Source organism: Diachasma alloeum, unplaced genomic scaffold (genome assembly GCF_001412515.2).
Source record: "Diachasma alloeum isolate Michigan unplaced genomic scaffold, Dall2.0 Dall_scaffold_00286, whole genome shotgun sequence".
NCBI lineage: Eukaryota > Metazoa > Arthropoda > Insecta > Hymenoptera > Braconidae > Diachasma > Diachasma alloeum.
Window position 1 is genome coordinate 209628 of NW_021680425.1, and position 19842 is coordinate 229469.

At 35.7% G+C, this 19842-nt stretch overlaps 2 protein-coding genes across 9 annotated transcripts in view; one reads left to right on the plus strand and one right to left on the minus strand.

Moving 5' to 3' along the window:
- Nucleotides 1–7510, minus strand: LOC107038680 (zinc finger protein Pegasus). 3 transcript variants are annotated; one of them, XM_015257907.2, is made up of 6 exons: nt 7224–7510; nt 4470–4687; nt 3329–3560; nt 2974–3242; nt 2073–2405; nt 1–859 (listed from the first exon to the last, which is right to left on the minus strand). In XM_015257907.2, the coding sequence occupies exons 2-6, from the start codon at nt 4643–4645 to the stop codon at nt 409–411; spliced, it is 1461 nt and encodes a 486-aa protein (XP_015113393.1). In that variant the 5' UTR covers nt 4646–4687; nt 7224–7510; the 3' UTR covers nt 1–408. The 3 variants fall into 3 exon arrangements, with proteins under 3 accessions (XP_015113393.1, XP_015113395.1, XP_015113396.1); XM_015257909.1 differs by lacking the exon at nt 7224–7510 and adding an exon at nt 6993–7128; XM_015257910.2 differs by lacking the exon at nt 7224–7510 and adding an exon at nt 6838–6910.
- The window catches only part of LOC107038679 (liprin-beta-1), a 17160-nt gene continuing 4760 nt past the window's right edge, over nt 7443–19842 (plus strand). For 2 of the 6 annotated variants that reach the window (XR_001460909.1, XM_015257906.1), the window contains exons 1-6: nt 14321–14809; nt 15830–16038; nt 17231–17364; nt 17439–17748; nt 17918–18079; nt 19031–19162. Coding sequence is in view for 2 of the 6 variants with exons in the window: in XM_015257906.1 (XP_015113392.1) it covers nt 14719–14809; nt 15830–16038; nt 17231–17364; nt 17439–17748; nt 17918–18079; nt 19031–19162 (1038 nt within the window). In the remaining 4 variants the exon portion in view is untranslated. Of the gene's footprint in view, nt 8478–9686; nt 9804–9978; nt 10124–12342; nt 12498–14320; nt 14810–15829; nt 16039–17230; nt 17380–17438; nt 17749–17917; nt 18080–19030; nt 19163–19842 lie in introns of those variants that run through there. The other 4 variants (XM_015257905.1, XR_001460910.2, XR_001460912.2 and 1 more) reach the window with 4 other exon arrangements.

Below are 19842 nucleotides of genomic sequence, written 5' to 3' on the forward strand. Positions count from 1 at the left end.
TTTCTATTGGAAAAAAGCACAGATGAGCTGCGAAATTTTTCAATAGAAATCCAATAGAATTTCCTAGCGAACTCTCCAGGTTTTTCCACGAAATATTTTTGCACGTGTTCTTCTCCAGAAATATTTCTGTTCCCTGCGCTGCCGTCTATTCACTAATCGTTCAACATTTTTTTTTGTAATTTTAAACTAATAAATAGAGCTTGGAATATTTAAACTCTGTGAAGCCCTATTGGACGGATCATAAACGTGTGGTGACATATCACGATGGACGAGTTTTGTGAATGTTGGCAATAATTAGTAATTCTCATTAAATCTTCATCTTCATAATAAAAAAAAGGCACGATTTTCTCCCTTGAAACGAGCCTCATTTTTCCAATGACATACCTCTCATTAATTACCCCTCCGTTACTACTGATGACTCTTGCTCAATAAATGCGAATTGAATTGATACAAATTGCAGCACTGTTCCCCACAGATATTACACTTCCAGGGATTGCTCTCACTGTGACAGCCCTTGTGCAAAAAATACAATGTTTGATCTGGAAATGTTATTCTGCAGTAGGTACACTGTAAACCACTTGAACGGGGATCCGGCCTCGTTGATGTCGGTGGTTCACCGCGTGTTTGGGAATTTATCGTTGTTGTACCATTGTTGTGACTGCTGTTTGTTGTATTTGTTAGTTTACGTCTCAAGTCATCGCGCAGGAGAGATTTCAATGGTGATACTTTTATGAGCGACGGCAGTGGATGATTGCTGGATGTTGCACCAGAATCGTCCATTCCGTTGCTGTTTGGCTCTTGTTTTATGGGAATTAGCGATATCGATGGTGTTATTGCCTCTTCACTACCACCGACACTCCTGAAAAATAAGGAAATTGATGGATTTTTGAAAATATTTTTTTTAGATATGAAAGTAACACTGTTTGAAATTATCCCCACGTAAAATTTCCTCGACAAAATTCTTAAACAAGTGGACAATTGCATTTTTTAAATAAATGAGTATAGTTATTAAATTGCTACCGAATGAGTTTTCTTTTTTCAATTCTTATTTCACTATTCTCTTTTTCTATTTTTTCATGTCATAGTACTATCATCAATTAAAATGCCATCAAAACTTTGCGTATTGGGGTGGACAGGCCATTTGCTGGACGGTTAAGGAAAGTGAAAATAACAAAACAAAGAGTAATTAAATTAAGAAATAGTTGAATGCAGCCGAGACCCCTAATTTCTGACGACCGGGCCGTATTGTTTTTTATTTATCAAATGTCGATCAATAGAAAAAATAATTGATCACATGATTATACACGAGTAATATCATTGAAAGGTGAAATAATCAGTACAATTTTCATTTTATTTTTGGAATATTTAATGCAAGTCAACGCAAATACCCCATTTCGTTTGTCAAGTGATTCTACATTCAGGCCCTTTCAAGACTCGAATTCGTTTTCAGTCCGGGTTTAATCAAGATTCCATCAAGGTTTCATCAGGATACAGCCGGGATTTAATCAGGATTTACTCAGAATTTAGCCAGAGTTTAAGCCAGGTTCTGTCAGAAGTTAGGACCATGAATCAATATGAATAAGTATTCAACATAACAGAGATAGACATTTTTATATAAAAATCTCATGATGGTATTGCATAACTTGATAAGCAATGATGCTGTTCCCATCATTTTTCAACTTGATTAAGAAGGTATTGAAATATACTTTTCAAGTCCCGATTTAATTGCTATTCATAATTCTTTCGGAAATCATGAAAAAACTGTTTTTGGCTTTCAAATCGCATAAACAGTGTGCTGTAACTCAACAACGAATTGTGGTATTGTTATCAATATTTTGAGGCATGACCAATTCCATTTCAATTAATTAATTGTTTCCCCGTTTGTACATTTCCTACGATTCCATAAAAAATAATCCAACGTAAACAACGACAATTAAAACTAAATAAAACCCTGATTAAAAAAAAATGTATAGACCCAATAGCAATTAGCATTCATCAAATCTATTGGTTCCAAATGGAATTTATAACTTTTCGTCATAAAAAAAACACTTCAATATTAGTTCAATAATTACCGATGAATAGTGCTATTGACAGGTAACTGATGATGACTACTACTCGGTGCATTGCTGTTGCTATCGGCACTCTGTGGACTGTTTGGACTATCCCCATTCAATGGTGCTGGACTGGGATTGCGTTGGGCAGCTGCCTGCTCTGGATACGGTATTGATATCTCAACGTGAGGAGTCAAGAAGTGCATGGGTGGTGTGGCATTGTCTGCTGAACGATTACCCGTACTGTCACCACTGTCAGACAGGGGTGCTGATGGCATTGCCTCGCTTGGGGAGCAACTGCTCAACAGGGACGACGAGCTATTTGGTCCTGGATTATCTAAATCTATTCCGTGCCTGCGACGAAAATAGTTCCATTGTTTTGAATTCAGTTGGACAGTGACAAAACAGCCAACTTCAGTTTCACAATTTCATAAGATAAGTTTTGTGACAGAAGAAAAAAAACTCAAAATCAAAACAGTGAAATTACACTATTTTTTCTGTTGTTAAAGATCCTTTTTGAGGGTTAAAAATCATAAATAATTCATTCCAATTGCATCTTTTTGTCGGTCGATATTGATTATATAAAAGGTTGATTTTACCTCTCATTTCTCTATCTCGAAAGCTAACAAAACTAATCAAATAGTCGTAGAACCATTTCGTGTAAAGTGAAATCTACATAAATTCCTTATAAAGATTTTGGTGTCTCCCCTAAGTTCTAAAATATCCATCGAAATCTGTTTCATTACTGTGTATGGGAAAACAAAAATTAGAAAATGAGACAATTAATAATCAAATTAGTGATTTAATGAGACTATTAAATTGTTAATTGAACAGTTAATAATCTTCATTGAAGAATCTTTAGGCATGAATCGAAAAAAAATCCATACATTCAAATTGAATTTATCGAAAAAGATCTATTCACCTATTGAAAAAATGTAGCCTCAAACATTTCATCGTAGCTGCTCTGTAATTGCATAGTGGACAGGACTTGACCATATCGTGTTGACCAACGTGTTCATTCTGAAAGTGTGCCCTCATTGCAATTTGTCTTTGGAATCCACGATTACATATTGGACAGTGGTAAGGCAATGTTTTCGAGTGGGTTGTAAAGTGTTCAGCCAGATGATCCTTTCGAAAAAATCTCTTCTGACAGACACGACACTCGTACGGTTTGACGCCAGTATGGCGCATCTGCAAATGAAAATTGTACCGTTGAAAGAGAATAATTTTCAACACAAATTTTTCAGTTGTATTCTTTGAAAAGTTCATGAGAATACTTTGTGTCTGCGCATGTTAGCTCCATTGGAGAATTTCATGTTGCAGACGTCACACTCGAACATTTTTCTGTGTGAACGGTGTCCAGAGTGTCCCTCGTCACCGTCCCCATCGTTCTCATTACTCTCAATTCCCTCGACACTCTCAGCACCCTCACCACCAGCCAGGCACTGGTCTTGGTGGGCGCAGAATGCTGTTTTATTTATCGTTTCGTAATTGTCACATCTTTCACATCTAAAAATGCATGATACATTACTAACAAGATGAAACTTAATCTTATAATATTTTAATTGGGGAGTAATAAAGTATCGTATTAATGAAGAAAAAATTTTGTTTGTTTTCACGGTGAAAAATTGATTGTTTACAAATTATTTATAGAAAATGCTCGTAATGTTCAAAAATTGCAATTTTTAGATTACTTCATCAATCTTTTTTCAAAATTAAACTTTGTCACTGTTTTTCAAATTTTTAAAATGCTTTCTAACGGTTTAATATCGAGATCCAAATTCAGACCTGCAAAGTTTAAATAATAAAATCATTGTAAAATGTCCGGAAACTTAGGGTCAAATGGGGCTCAAATGAAAGCTTGATGTTAGACTACGAAAGTAGAAACGCGTTTCACTGGAGAAAAAATAGCCAAAGTACTTGGATATTCCTAATGTCAATTATCTTGAGAACTAGTGATTTTGGGGGAAAGTATCAAGAGATATTTCTTGGAAACCAGGAATTCCCAAAGCGTCTCTGACATTTTTCTCTGAAACTACTCAGTTTTCTTATGAGAAAGCCCAATCAAATTTTTCCTACAGTCACAAAACATTCTTAATTCTTAAATTTTGGGGAAAAATCTCAAGAGACTGTCGTTGTAGATTAATCAATTTTTCACGAATAGGTTATTTGATATTATCCCTCACAACGAATAATTACCAGGATACTTTCCTTCTGATAACAGTGAATAAACTTTTCCCTACAACAAAGAATCAACTTTGTCTTTGTTTACTTGTTCATTCATTTAGTCAAGTAGCAGTTTTGGATAGAAATTACACAGATATTTTTTGAAGATCAAGAACTTCCCAAAAAATGATGTGATGTGTAAATCCACTAATTTTCACATGGAATGGTTGAAGGGATTGCATACATCATTACCTAAACACTGGAACAGCGCCATCGCTACTATCATAATTAGTATTCAGTGCAGCCTCATTATCAGGATCCAAACTCTCATCCTCCCGATGATTGGATGATTCTCCGGGTTCAGCTTGCGCGGAGGAATGTGAGTCTACCTCGTTTTCCCCGCTGCCACCATCGACCCCATCTGACATTATACCAGGTCACTTTCCACTACCTTCGTTCCCTCATTTACCCTAAAAAAAGAACTCGATTAATTATTCATGAAGAAACCCCCATCGACGAAGTAATTTCCAATCCGCTTCAACCCGAAGACGTTAATGTTCAATTTCGCACCCACCCCCCTCCAGCCTTGAATACCTCATGCAAACTTCTAAATATTGGAAAATCAATTTCTCGGGACGAAAAAATCCTCGAGATGAGCTGTTATCATAAAGACCCAAATAAATTCACAACATCGAGATTTTCCTTCACAGTCAACTCCCAATCCCTCAGAGAAACACAAAAGTCTATTAACATCACCAAATTAGTGAAATCAGTTTGTAAATTTTTAACACATAGCTCGAAGACTTTGATTCTCTATTCAACTCTCTTACTGCAGTCTTAAATACCTCATTCCAGCGCCGAAATATTGTGAAATCACTTTCTCAAGAGACGAAAAAATTGCTTGTAAAGAACATTCATTACAAAAAACTAAATAGGGGAGGTTGAAGTAAAACAGACACTTTTGTTTTTTTTAATGTTAATGAGGGGTTGAGATGTTGATAAAATTTAATATATTTTTTTTCAATACAAAAAAGATTCTTTCTCTTTGTGATGAGCCTAAACTGAGCTCAATTGATCAACTTGTTTCTGAGTTATGAATAATTTTTAAAAAGTCTAAAGTGTCCGTTTTACCCCACCCTCCCCTTAATCCCTAACACAAAAATATCTCTCCACGATTAATTCTCAATTCCCTGTAGTCTTTGTAAATTCTTAATTCATAACTCGAAGGCTTGAATTCAATTAGACACTGCCCAAAAGACTGAATAATTCCGTTCAAAGCACTTTCAATATAAAGACATAAATTTCTAAAACCACAATCTCCTTTCGCAATTAATCTTTAATTTACGAAAGCAACTTAAAAATCTACTCAACTATCATGACAAAGTTCTGAACCCTTTGATTCTCAATTTAACTCTCCCATTCCAGTCTTAAATACCTCATTCATACGCCTAAATATTGTGAAAGCAATTCCTCAAGAGACGAAAAAATTCCTTCTGATGAATATTCATCACAAAAATCCAAATAAACCCCGAATACCAAAATGCAACTCCACGATTAATCCTCAATTCGCAGTAGTGTTTGTCAATTCTCAATTCATAATTTGAAGACTTGAATTATCAATTAAACTTTGCCCAAGAGACTGGACAATTTCTTTAAAAAAACTTTCATTATAAAAACCCATATAAATTCCCACAACCAAAATTCCTCTTCAATTAATCCTGAATGTCTAACGACAACTCGAAAATCTACTCAAATATAATGACAAAATTTTCAATCCCTTTCAATGAACTTTCATCACAAAAACTCAAATAAATTTCTAGCACCAAAATGTAACTCCACGATTAATCCTCAATTTCCAGCAGCCTTTGTAAATTCTCAATTCATCACCGAATGACTTGAATTATCAATTAAACACTGCCCAAGAGACTGAACAATTCTTTTCAAAAAACTTTCATTATAAAACCCCACATAAATTCCTAAACCAAAATCCCCCTTCACAATTAATCCTCGATCTTCGAAAGCAACACAAAAATCCACTGAAATATCATGAAAAAATTCTCAACCCATAACTCTTTAGTTTTGGACTTAAATTTTCGATTTAACTGAGTTGAGGACTTTAATTTTCAATTTAACACATTTCTCATGACACCAAAAACTTCCTTCACATGAACTTTCATCCCAAAACCCGGGTGAATCCAATTACCACCATCAAATCAGTGAAATCAGCGTCATAACTCGAAGACTTTAATTCTCAAATCAACACTCCGCAGGCCGAAATACCTAATTCAACCTCTTAACCATCACAAATGATCAATTCCCTCCAATGAGCTTCCCTCCCAAGACCCCAAATAAATCTCCAACCCAACTCCCGTCACAAAATTCGTGAAATCATTCTTTACAAATTCTCACCACATACTTGGTAGTATTTCGAAACAGTGCCAGTGTCCTAAATGGGACAAATTCCATAAACCATCAGAAAGTATCCCGAGCCCGTCCCAACAGTCCCAAATTCCCGAGCCCCACCTCCTCTCCCCACTGTCCCCCCCGAAAAGCCCCAAAAATCACCCCAATTCCCACCCAATCAATTGAACTAAAATCCCCAATAATTACCACTCATTACCTCCTCCGCCTGTCACAACCCGTGAGTTTAACCTGTACGCGTAACTCGTCAACAGCTCCCCCCGAAAATCCTCAAACCCATGAAAAAAGAAAAAGTAGTTTAAACAAAAAAGTGTTGAAAATATTATTGGGATAGCAAGGTGCAATTGGGGATACCTGAAGGGGGGTATTACCCAATCCTGCGAAGATTACGGCATAGAAACACCTGGTGGGTAAGATCGCAATGCCAGAGTGCACTGCACTTTGTCCCAGTTTTCGACTGAATCCGTCACAATGTGACGTAGGTTTTCGCGGCTTTTCCGCTGATACCACACACATTTTCATTGAATAGAGATAAACATATTTTCCACTCTCCACCCCTCGCCCCACGACATTTGCATTACTTACTTCGTGATGATGGGCCCATTAGCTCCTCGGAATTAATGGTTAAAAAAAAATTGTAACACAGTTCACACCAACTACGATCGCACACGCATCCTTCGCGTTATTTTTCCTTTTTCTGTCCTCACTCCTCTCTCTTTTATCTGTCCCTTTTCTTTTAACTCCTTTTTTGTCTTTTTTCAACTCTCGAGACTAGTGCCCCCACACAAGCGTAACTGCAGTGGAAGCTCGAAGGCTGACTACAATCACTTTGCAGGACTGACAATCCCACTGGACACGTGAGCTGCGCTCCAATATCCTTTTCCATTATTTCTGTAGATCTCAGATTATTTTTAAGGTTCTTCAATTCAACTTTGAGGCCTGCGCGCTTCAATTTAATCTTCTTTCGCGTGGAGGTGGTATTTTGGGAGAGTTTTGTTGGGAAAACGGAGCGGAATTGTCGCACAGAGGTTGGCAACAGGTGCGAGGGAATTATTCAATGAACAGCGCCATCGTACTCCCTTTTTGTTTATTTGTTCTCACGTCATGGTCGGAGAGGTGTACACAAAATATACGTGCCGAGTGACAAGTGTTTTTTTTTCGGAGCGATTGGTGGATTTTTATTGTCTTAGGGATATGTTTTGTTATCAGGGATTTTTCGGGTAAACACGGGAGGAATTGAGGTCGCCGCGATGTGCGGGGGGGGATTGGAGTCGAGAGGACTCTCCGGAATTTTTTTGAATGCTTTCGTTAGTGCAGCAGATTTTTTTATCTGTTTTTGTGGGTTCAGATTTTTCGGCTTCGATTGGTTCGGGGGTTTTTAAAGGACTTTGGAGCAGATGGAACGACAGTTTGTGGGGGACAAGTGAGAGTGGGGAATTATTGGAGCGATTTTTTTTTTAATTTTTTTTTTGGAAATAATTTTTGGAGGAATTTTGCACGAGTTGAGGGGCTTTTCGACGGTTTTTCGAGGTGAAAACAACGAGTGGTGGACATAACCTAGACGGAGTGCGAGACGTGACGAGTAGTTAGTTCACCTGCTCCGAAGTGCATTAGTGAAAAATTAACAATTGTTTTGATAAACTGACATTGTGGGGGCACGTATGACTCCGGAAAAAGTTGTTTCCTTTTTCTAAGACAGGGGATGAGTGAAGTTTTTCAGTGTTTACGTGGAGTTTTTCGGTGTTTATCCTTGTCACTGCCGGAAATTTATGGGTTTTGAACTCAAATTTATGGAGAATTCCAGCGCGAGGAGAACCAGTGGATATAAACAATATTGAGGTAATTTTTTTTCAACATTCCATTCATTTTCAAATAAGTAAACAATTTTTTCAACGGGATTCAGAGGGCAAGGAAAATGTGACATGCAACAAGTGTCGAATTGAATTTTTCGTCTCCGAAGTCTTTTCTGTTAATTAACTATGGAAAATAATGAACAAATAAACAGATAAACAAAAAATTAATTCATCAACAAAATAAATAATTAAAGCTTTTGCTTCAAAGCAATAAATTCCGAAGCGAGGAAAATCTCAGAAAAAAATTCTTTGATTGAAATAAATGATAAAAACTCGTAAAATAAATTTGCAATGATTTAGTTCACCTGCTCCGAAGTGCATTAGTGAAAAAATAACAATTGTTTTGATAAACTGACATTGTGGGGCACGCGATTCCGGAAAACGTTGTTTCGTTTTTCTAAGACGGGATGAGTGAAATTTTTTAGTGTTTACGTGGAGTTTTCCGGTATTTATCCTCGTCACTGTCGGAAATTTACGTTTTTTGGGCACAAATTTACGGAAATTTTCAGCGCGACGAGAACCAGTGAATGTGAACAATACTGGTGTAATTTTATTTTAAACATTCCATTAATTTTCAAAAGAGCAAACCATTTTTTCAACGAGATTCAGAAGGAAATGAGAATGTGACATGCAACAAGTGTCGAATTCAATTTTTCGTCTCCGAAGTCTTTTCTGTTACTTAACGACGAGAAATAATGAATAAATAAACAAATAAACAAATTATTATTTTATCAACAAAATAAATAATTAAACCTTTTGCTCCGAAGCAATAAATTCCGAAGCGCAGAAAATCTCCGAAAAAAACTCTTCAATTGAAATAAATAATAAAAACTTGTAAAACAAATTTGCAATGATTGCACTCGTTAATTCAAAATGTCATTCTCCGGACGTTTTCCAGAAACAGCTGATCTCTTCACTTCAGAAAATTCCATATGCGATAAGAGTCAACAGATAAGCGTCACGAATAAATACCTCTTGTTTGCCTTTCCAAATTTGTCGGGAAACTTTTCGGTTTTACTGTTCCAAAATGGCAAAAAAATGCGCTGATTATTTATTGAGTGTCAGACATCAGTGCCACAACACACGACAATTTAATGGATTGTCTCACAGAATGTCCGGAGAAGGGGTGGCCAGGGGAGAGAGGGGTAATGCGAGGGCGAGAAACGGTGACAGTAGTCGAATGTAGTGTTATGGTGGATGGCATATTGGGCGTGTTTGGCTTCCGAATACCTGTTGATCAACAAAATTAATATTTCATTTCGTTATTCAACCGAAAATTTTCGCCAAACGCTTGTCACTATGGCGTTCAAGGGTGAGGATAATTAGTGAATGAGTAGTAAAAATGAGGAGGAAATTTTATTTTTCGGTGGAAAGATGATATTCAAGCGTGGGAGGGTTATATTGATGGGTTCGTTAGAAGATTCGGGATGCGGGGAGTATCTTGGTGGATTAATTGGGGATTGATGGGGTTTTTTATTTGTCGGTAGGAAAAGACGATGGGAAAAGGTGAGGAAGGGAGCACAACTGAAGGAGGGGAATCCAGTACTTTTCTAGCTACTACCTCGACGGAGGCGAGTAAAATGCTGGAAGCCGCACTACTACAAATGGACGGCATTATTTCCGGTAAAAAATGTACCCCATCGCTTTATTTATTTTTTTATTTCGTATTTTTAGATTTCGGTTTTTCTAAATTTAGATTTTTTCGTGCACGTGATTTTTTATCTTTTAATGCGGCGAATTATATTCAACAGATTTTGTCAGAATGCTTAATTTCTTTCGGTGCAGTTGGAATATTTTAATATTGATCTTTAGAATTCAAACTAATGGACGGCATTATCTCTGATAGAAAATGTGTCTCTTTGTTTCGTAATTTCTTTCATTCGGTTTTTTAGATTTTTTAGATTTATTTTTTCATTTCGTTTTTTGAGATTTCGGGTTTTCTAAGTTTTGATTTTTTTGTGTACGTGATTTTTTATCTTTTAATGGGGCGAATTATATTCAACAGATTTTGTCAGAATGCTTAATTTCTTTCGGTGCAGTTGGAATATTTTAATATTGATCTTTACAATTCAAACAAGCGGCGACGGCATTATCTCTGATAGAAAATGTGTCTCTTCTATTCATCATTTCTTTCATTCGGTTTTTTTAAATTTTGTTCAAGAATATTTTTTTCTTGCAAATATTTTCTTTACCCTTTGATAATATAAATTATAATTGCAATTAATTTATATGATAATTATATTTGCTGTGATGGATACAAAAATTTTTCCAGGAATACTAAATTTCTTCTGATGGAGTTTTAATTCAATCGATTTCCGGTATTTGAAGGAATAAACCATTTTCAATTGCGTTTTGCGTGTCTTATTTCGTGCAACAATGCTTTCTCTACTTTTCGATACACAAAAATTATATTTTCTGTGATCACGGACGAAAAAATGTAATAGAAAAATCGAGCAAATTCGCAAAAGAATTGGATTTTTATAAGTTTTTGGCCGATTCAATCGAAATCTTCAATAGAAAATATTATATATATATTTGATTTCTGGCTCATCAGTTAATTTATTTCTCACTTCGTTCCACCCAAGTTTTTCTACTCTCATAATATATAATAATGCCAATAATTATATTTTCTGTGATATATACCCCATGACTCTATTCTTTTTTTATTTCGCACTTTTCGATTTCATCCAACACAAATTTTTCCAGTTCGTTCAACAAAAATTTTCCTTTCTTCAGCACTTTAAGGAGGGACCCAGGTGAAATTTAAAAGTCTTCGGTTGATAAAAATAGCTATCGAACGACTTTTTATTCTGGGGTACCTCAAAATTCAGAAAAATTTCTTACCGAACCCATTTTACCCGGTGCGTCAGAGGAAATGTCGTTTTTCGTGTTTTTCGCTTTGAAAAGCTCCTGGCACACAATTTTTATGCGATTTAAACTTTTTATTAAAAGTTCTTTAGATTCCATAGAATAAAACCAGTTATTTTTCTCGATTATTTCAATTAGGTCATAGAAAACAATTTTTTTCGGTTTACTCATTTTATCCTTTTCTCATACCGTATAGAATTCATTATTCCGAGTAATTGAACTTCAAAATAGTATATAAAAGGTGTTTTCAGAAGAAAAATTATACAGATGCGTTTTTGAAATGGACGAAAATCATAAACAGCGCCTTCGAAATTTGGAAGGAAATGATGGGAGTTGATTCATTGATAGTCTCAACGATTCCACCTATTCTCAATGTTGAAATTTTTTAAAATAGATAGATATATTGTGATCCCTTTGCTCTATAAATCAAAAGGGATACTATTCTAAATTGATTATTCATCAACCTCGCCATTTTCCAATATTGAGCACCTGTTATATACTATTTTAATGTTCAACTAATCAGGATAATAATCTTTATACGTTATGAAAAGAATAAAAAAAAAGTAAACCTAAAAAATTAAAATTTTTATGATCTAATTGATATAGCCGTAAAAAATTTAATTTTATTCCATGGAATCCAAGAACCAATTTGAAAAAAAGTTCAAATCGGATGAGAATTGTGGTGCGAGAAGCATTTCAAAGCCAAAAACACGAAAAATGACGTTTTCGCCTGATGTACGGGCTAAAATTGTCAAAAGTCGCTCAATAGTTATTTTCATTAACCGATGACTTTCAAATTCCACCCAGGTCTCTCCTTAATGGATGATAATTAAATGTTCTGATGTACAAAATAAATTTTCCCGAAATTGTTAATTTATTGGGATAAATCCTAATTAGGATTTATTAGGATTTTAATTTATTAGGTGTAATGCTTGTGATCTCTAACACTTATTTACTATTTTTGTTTGTCCTTGTGGTTGAAGGGGCCTGTGCGGAGGGCACCGAGGCACCTCCAGACTGGAAGGATTCAGTCAGAGAGGCAGCGAGAAATCTCGTGGCGGCCATCCAAAACTCCCCTGCCCCTCCTCCACCTCCGGATGCTCACACCACGGATGTTCTATTGCAGTGGATGCAACCGGTAAGTTCAAAATAAAAGAGAATTGAAGAGGGAAATAGTGAAAATTTATTATGAATTCTACGAGGGTTCCTGCGAAACTGCCACCCGGATGCTCGCCCTGGGCTTCCGGCCCTATTGTACGTGTGGAAGTATCAGTAATCAATCTGCCAATCACGTTGCACTGTAATAAAACACTTCCTAAGGTTTATTTCCTATTTTTGTTCTTGGAGTAGAGACGGGGACTTCGTTCTTAGAAATGCAATTTGTCGGTGATTGAAGGTCGAGGACTGAAAATGCAATTTATTTTGATGGAGAATTTTACAATTAAGGTATATCCCAAAGCAATACCATCCAAAAGTTGAGCCCCTAAAAACAAACAAACTAAATTACTTAATTCATTGCATTCTCGTAACTCATTGAGGTTTTCTATCCTCATATGTTGTTGATGAAGGCAACACCAACTGTTTAAATCAAATAAGAAGTTATTTGTTAATTAATTGTTGGATTTCACGAAATTTCCATTTTTTAGAGTTGAAAATTTATCGTATTCGGAATTTATCGGGAACGTTTTAGATTCGTTTTACAATTTTCGTTTTTCAAAACCACCGTGAGAACCGTTTTCTCGGAAGATGGGAAAATTCGAATTTGGGGGACCCATAATCCCTGTTTGGTCTCTATATCGCGTGCTAGAAGCCCCATTTAATTATGTATTATCTCTGAAACTGTCTAGTCCAGCTAGTTGGATTTTTTTCAATAGCTGGGGAATATTGTAAACATTATTTTCGAAAAACACGAGGATAATCGTAAGAAAACCCTGTTTTCTAGAGATATACCTTCGTGACCCTTTAAAGTAGAACTCATAGGAATGGTGGGTTGTTTGATTTATGCATTTCATGCTGAGCAAGAAATTTTAGAATCAAATATAAAGAAGTTTTTTTGCATTTGAGGCAACTTCCAAGCGAAAATCACTCTTGACATTTCTTGAATATCTCATTAACACGGTTTTTTAATTAAAAATTCAAATGAAGCTTTTTAAATTCCAGAAGTTTATCAATTTTCTAATTTTCACTGAATACTTGAGCAAGATTTTTCAACGAAACAAGTGATTCAGATAAACATATTACAATTCCATGATGTTGCAGTAAAATTCTATTATTTAACATGACCAACTGAGAATTATTAGTTGGAATTAACAAAAAAATAATAAATTAATTCTAAAACTGCTTCTCGAAAGTAGTTTTAGAAGCCAATGTCAGATAAACTTGTGCTAGTCGACACAATTCCCCTGAAACCACCCATTCCCCAGATAATTCCACACCAAACAAAATGAACTTGTTTTGTTGTTACACTCCACCTCTCCCCGCTGAATTAGTTCATTAATTCGGTCTTGAACTACTCAATTAATTAATCCCATCAATTTAATTACAGTAATTAGTTCCCCCGAATCCCCTGACCTCCATTTTCTCCCTAATTGGATCGCCAGCAGAGATGAGGACGAACAGTAAACAAGTAATGTTCCCATCGAACCCCCCGATTTCTGCTTTTTCCCTCTTCTCGAAAAAGCTCGGGCCGAATGAGCGAGAATAATGGAGCCCCCTCAGAGATTTATTATCACACTGATATGGTCTCATATACCAAACATTTGGCGTCCCTCCCTCATGGACTGCCTCAAGATGTACCATCCGTGATGTATCAGTGGCGATAAACCCATTTGAAACAGGGAGAAACAGTGTAAACTATTTATAAGTGCCAGTCTCGAGGATTTTGTGGATGTTTAAATTTAGCCGGTCGAATCTGTGGGGCACGGGGCGTGTGCCCAAGACATCGAGACGTGTCTTCAAAGGCTCTCGACGTACATCAGACGTGTCGTCCCGGCTCATTTCGATTTTCATCGGACAATATTTCAGAAATAAATTTTTTTCATTCACCCGAACATTTCTCACGCCTGGAGAAATACATGTTTGGATGTTCGCGGCGGGTTTGCGGTGATTTCAATCGGTGTTTCTTGGATCAGTGCCAAAGTGACCATCATCCTGCGGTTCGATACACGAGTGATTGGATAATCATTTGATTTCTTTGACGTTAATTGATCGATCGTGGATTGACTTCGCTTGGTTTAGGATTTTTATGTCAACTCTCGGGGAGAATTGAAGTGCAGTTCTTTTGTTTGTTTTGGGAGAATCCCAGAGTGCTGGGGAAACAGTGCAGTTCATTGTTGTTACCAAGTGTAGGAGAGAACGGGATGATGGAGGGAGTCTGGACGAATGGATGTGCCAATGAGCGGCAGGACCTCGATCCCATCCTGGAGGAGGACGACAAGAGCCATCCCAAAGGTTGAAAATATTATTTCAGCGATCCAGTAGTTGAATACACTGTGAGAAATTCATTCTGCTTCTGTTGAAGCTGAGATTATTCAGACGATGAGTGACTCTCAGACATTTCTTTGTTCGAAAGGATGAGGGGAATACTCTCATAATTTTTTTCTAATCACTGAAATTGGTTAATATTCAACGGAGAATGCTATTTTTCACATTGAGAAATTTTTTTTGGAAAAATTATTTTGTAGCACCAGAAAAATTTTTGTACGTGCTACAAAAATTATCGTGCTACACCAGAAAATTGATAAAATTTTAATGATTCCAGATAAATATATTCATGTTTTGATTGAAAGTTCAAGAAAGTTGAGAAATTCTGGTCCTCCACTTTGGTTCTGGAATTTGAGTTCTTAAAATAAGAACCGTTGGGTACTGAAATCAAGAATCTTGGAGATTCAAAAATACACTGATTGTGAGAGAAATTTTCTAGAAAAAAATCATGTGTTAGCACCATAAACGAATCACAATTTGCACATTAGGAAAAATGTTTGTGTAACACCAAAAAAATTGTCATGCTACACCAGAAAATTGACAAAAATTAGATAATTCTGGATAAATATATTCATGTTTTGATTGAAAGTTCTAGTAAGTTGAGGAATTCTCAACTTACCTGAATTAGGTTCTTAAAATAAGAACCGTTGGGTCTGAAATAAAAAATCTTGAAGTTTCAATAATCCACTGAGAGAAATTTTCCAGAAAAATTCTTATGCTGCACTAGAAAAATTATTGTGTAGCACCAGAAAAATTATTGGGGGCACTATAATTTTTCTGGTGCCGCACGAGAATTTTTCTGGTACTAATCAATAATTTTTCCTAGTGTGCGGATTGTGACTCGTTTATGGTGCCTAGCACATGAATTTTTCTCGAAAATTTCAAGTGATGTGAAGTACCCCGTGAAGTTTTACTGGTTCACTTCTGGATTCGAACATTGCATTCAACACTGTTCGGGCTTTCTGGTGACTGGATTTATTAATTTAGACTCGCCGTCAGAGTCTTCTGACGCCACATCGACCGTAAAACGCTGGGACTGCCGTTGGACACCTTCGGAGGCGTACGACTCAGATGGAACTTCTTCGACATCTGAGCAGGGATATACTGAGGATTATCCTAGAGGGATGAGTGGCGATTTGCCAGCACCACCCAGCCGGCATCATGATGTCTGTCGGTCGCAGGGGTGTCTCTGTCAGGTCCATTCATTTTTTATTGCATGGGGAACTAGAAAAAAGATTCATTCTTCAAAACTCAAAGCTAATATACTTTATTGAATATTCAGATTTGCAACAAGTATTTGCACTAAATTCTTCAAAAGAACAGAACTTTTTTCGCAATTTTGTGATGTTGCAGTAAAATTTCCTGAATTTGCCAGGAAAAATAAGAACGGAATATTCAAGTACAAAACTACAATTTTTTAAAAATATGTGATTTCATATTTGTGTGAATCCATATTTCCTAAACTTTTTGACATGAATATGCAGATTTTCAAGTTTAAAATATTTGTTTAGTTATAGAAATTTTCAACAATGAGGATAATCTGATACTCAATGAGCCGATTGTACCAAACCCTGTTAGCCAAATAAATCATCTGAATAAATTTACGTCTGGAGTAAATTTATTCCACAGTTGGAGAGTTTTAGGAATTCATCATAGAGTGCTTTTATTCAGCCATTCGTTCGTGAATGTCGACTAAATACTTCATAATTAGTGGTATTATTGAAAAATAGTGACGATACACCATGTTTTTCGCATGAAATACCTTCGCTGAACTTTCGATCAAAATTGATGGGTACATTATTCTTATCCATTCCAATACTTACACTGTTAGAATTTTTTTGAAAATTAAATAATAGTTGCACTTCAATTCTCAATATTGTGAATTTGAATTCAATTTGCGATGAAATCGTTCGTGGAATCTCTCATTCAGTTTGGAAAATCAGAATAATTGGGTTTTCCATGTTAGATTATCACTGATATGTCAATGACATCTAGAATTTTCAAATTCATTACGGTAATTAAACATCGCATTCAACTGAATTTTCAGTAGCTTGAAAATTTATGGAAACTATTGCTTGAATTTTCAAATTATTTAATAATTTTCATTATCATGTGAAGTTGAAAATTGCAATTCTATTAAATACGCCAGAATTCAACTGATTTTTCAACAGCAAAATACACGAAAATGTCGTGTGAATCAGTAATTGTTAAAAATGTCAAGATTTTTTACTTGGAATTTTAGGAGTAATTTTCTAACAGTGTTATCTGAGGGTTTTCTCAAGTGGGCTTGGTGCAACCGAGTCAATAAAAGATACGAAACCGACTCATTTTCATCTGTTACATTTCACCACTTCACCATTGAAACCACATTCTATTTTAACACTATAGAATTGTTTACTGGGCTACGCTAGGTCAATTGCCCTCCACCAGAACATTCCAAACATCTGCACAGCGGCGAACATTCCTCATGTGCCTTCACATCCTCAGTTACCAGTTGCTCACTGCATCAGCGCACCACTCGGGTACTTCAATTTTGAGTATGACCCTTGATTCCTCAACAATCTTTTCCACCCAACCCTAATCGAAATATTGTCAGGGATTCCTGCGACTATCGAAATGTCAATCACCACTCGCATCAGCAACAATCGGGCAAGAATCAGTCAACGCTCAAGGATCAGATGTCCCGGAGCAGCTCGAAGACATCCAGTACAGTATCACTGTCATTGGACAGAAGACGAAGAAGACAGAGGAACAGAAGCGACAGAGACCAGAGGGCTAGGTCACAGAGCGATCTTCATTACTGCGACCATGAGAGGTCAATGCTTCCGCATTACTGCTCGCTCCAGCAGTTTCAGTGTCATTATGGCAGTAATCCTTACATGAATTACTACAATAATAATACCGAGGTATATTCAGATTTGATAGAGTTGACATGATAAAACAAACTCGAATAAACGAATGAAAGAAGTTGGAATACGTTATTTGTTGTTCTTAATACCCCATAACTCGTGAAATTCTTGAGGGATTGATTTGTTTTGATTGTAATATTCATTCGCTTCTGTTTTTGTTCCATAGGAAAGGTTGAGAAAACTTGAGAACGAAAGAGCAGGCCTACACATGGAGGTATCAGTATTATCTGAACAAGTAGACGCACAATCTAGTAAAATTTTAGAACTCGAGAATATTCTTCAAGAGAAGAAGGATGCTATGAGGCAGATGGAGGATGTTCTGCAAAAGGTAGTATTCCAAGAAGACCTATTCATATATAGATGAGGTAATAAATTAATTACTCGGTCCATTTATTGTGGCACTGAGGGCTTTTAGGGGTTGCATTTCATCCAGCCACAAGCAAGGACTCTTGAAAAGAAATGCAAGAGACATAAGGTCTTGTGGCTGGATGAAATTCAAATAAAAACTGTCTAACATTCCTCTTAGTTATTATTATTGATTGCTGAACGTGTGGCCTCGATCAAATTTTACTGAGTTTGCAATTTTTTGGTTGTTGTGTCATGAATATTGTGGATTTCGCACTCGAGACAAGGATATTTAGAATTGATAGTGTCTTCTTTTTATTAAATTAAAAACGAGACGAGAAGAAATACAAAAAGGAGTGTCGTTAAGAGGAAAGAAATGAATGAAATTGGGGAAATTAGAGATTCGTTACAATATTTATACTATGCTATTATAATTACACTTGAAAAGATTATTATAATTAAGGGATGATTCCCCTGAAAATGAAACCACTTTCGTCGTAAAAATTCACAATTTTTTGAAAACATCAAAGGAAACTGGGGGAACTATGTCCCTGAGATATAGTAAACTGAGAAAAAAAATATTTTTCCCAAGGAATCATTTTCTTGGGAGAAGAATATTTTTTTTAAGGAGTGAATTCCAGGCCAGTCATTTCCACCTCCAAATATTATAATTATGTTGAATTACAGAATGATTATGGTACATATGACCTTGAATGAACTCCATTGACAATTATCAGCATTTAGAACTCTTCCAAATTATTTTACGTAAAGAAATCTCAAATTTAAAAAAATGGAAAAATAATGAAGGGTATTTTCTCAAGGTCATATCTAGCATAACCATTTTATAATTCAACATAATTCCCTTCTTTTCAATTTTATCACAGCACCATCGAAAATTTAATTTTCATATCCAATTTTTTCCCTTTCTTCGCAGGAGGTATTATCTCGAAGTGCTTTAGAAACCCAAAAGCTCGAGCTTTTAACATCACTATCAGAGATGAAGCTACGACAGGCCAGCTTGGAGCACGAAAATGTGGCGCTTCGGACCGCAACATCAATCACAAACGTAAGAGATATAAACTCAAATAGTTCATATTCATACAAATCTTTTTATGTTTAACAAAATGCGTTGTAGTATTCCCATTTTACGTATCAAACATCTAGTTAAGTTGTAAAAGAAGTCAGTATCGGGTTTTGAATAGCTGAGGGAGGCCAAAGATAATATAGTATATTGTGTTACTAAAGCGTAAAGTTTTACGTTTTCGCACACACGTGTAACACATCCTATTTTGTGTGTATAGTGCGTTTATACAAGGTAGTGAACAGGCATAACAAAATTGAATAGAAAAACCTAGCGAATTTGCTAGAAAATTCTATTGGATTTCTATTGAATTTTCCATTAATGTTTGGCCAATTCTACTGAAATTTCAATAGAAAATGCTGTATAGAAAAAGTCAATAGAATTCGATTTTTCTACAGAATGAGCCTTTATTTTTTATCAAATTCGATTTTCGTTTTTTCGATTTTTCGAGTTGGATACAATTTATTCTATTGAGATATTGTCTGTAGAATTTCCTCCCCTCAAATTTTCCATGTTTTTTTGCTCAATTTTCTTGATAAAAAAAAATAAATAAAATGAAAAAAACTCGGAAAATTTGAGCTGAGGAAATTCTACAGAAAATATCTCAATAAAATGAGTTGTGTAGAAAAAATTGAATCCTATTGACTTTGTCTATAGAATATTTT

Excerpts from the sequence above, each read along its gene's own strand:
- LOC107038680 (XM_015257907.2), bottom strand. The coding sequence starts at position 4,645 with ATGTCAGATGGGGTCGATGGTGGCAGCGGGGAAAACGAGGTAGACTCA. Across the intron at positions 3,561-4,469 it reads GGCGCTGTTCCAGTGTTTAG|ATGTGAAAGATGTGACAATT; the intron begins GTAATGATGTAT and ends ATGCATTTTTAG. Across the intron at positions 3,243-3,328 it reads CTAACATGCGCAGACACAAA|ATGCGCCATACTGGCGTCAA; the intron begins GTATTCTCATGA and ends TTTCATTTGCAG.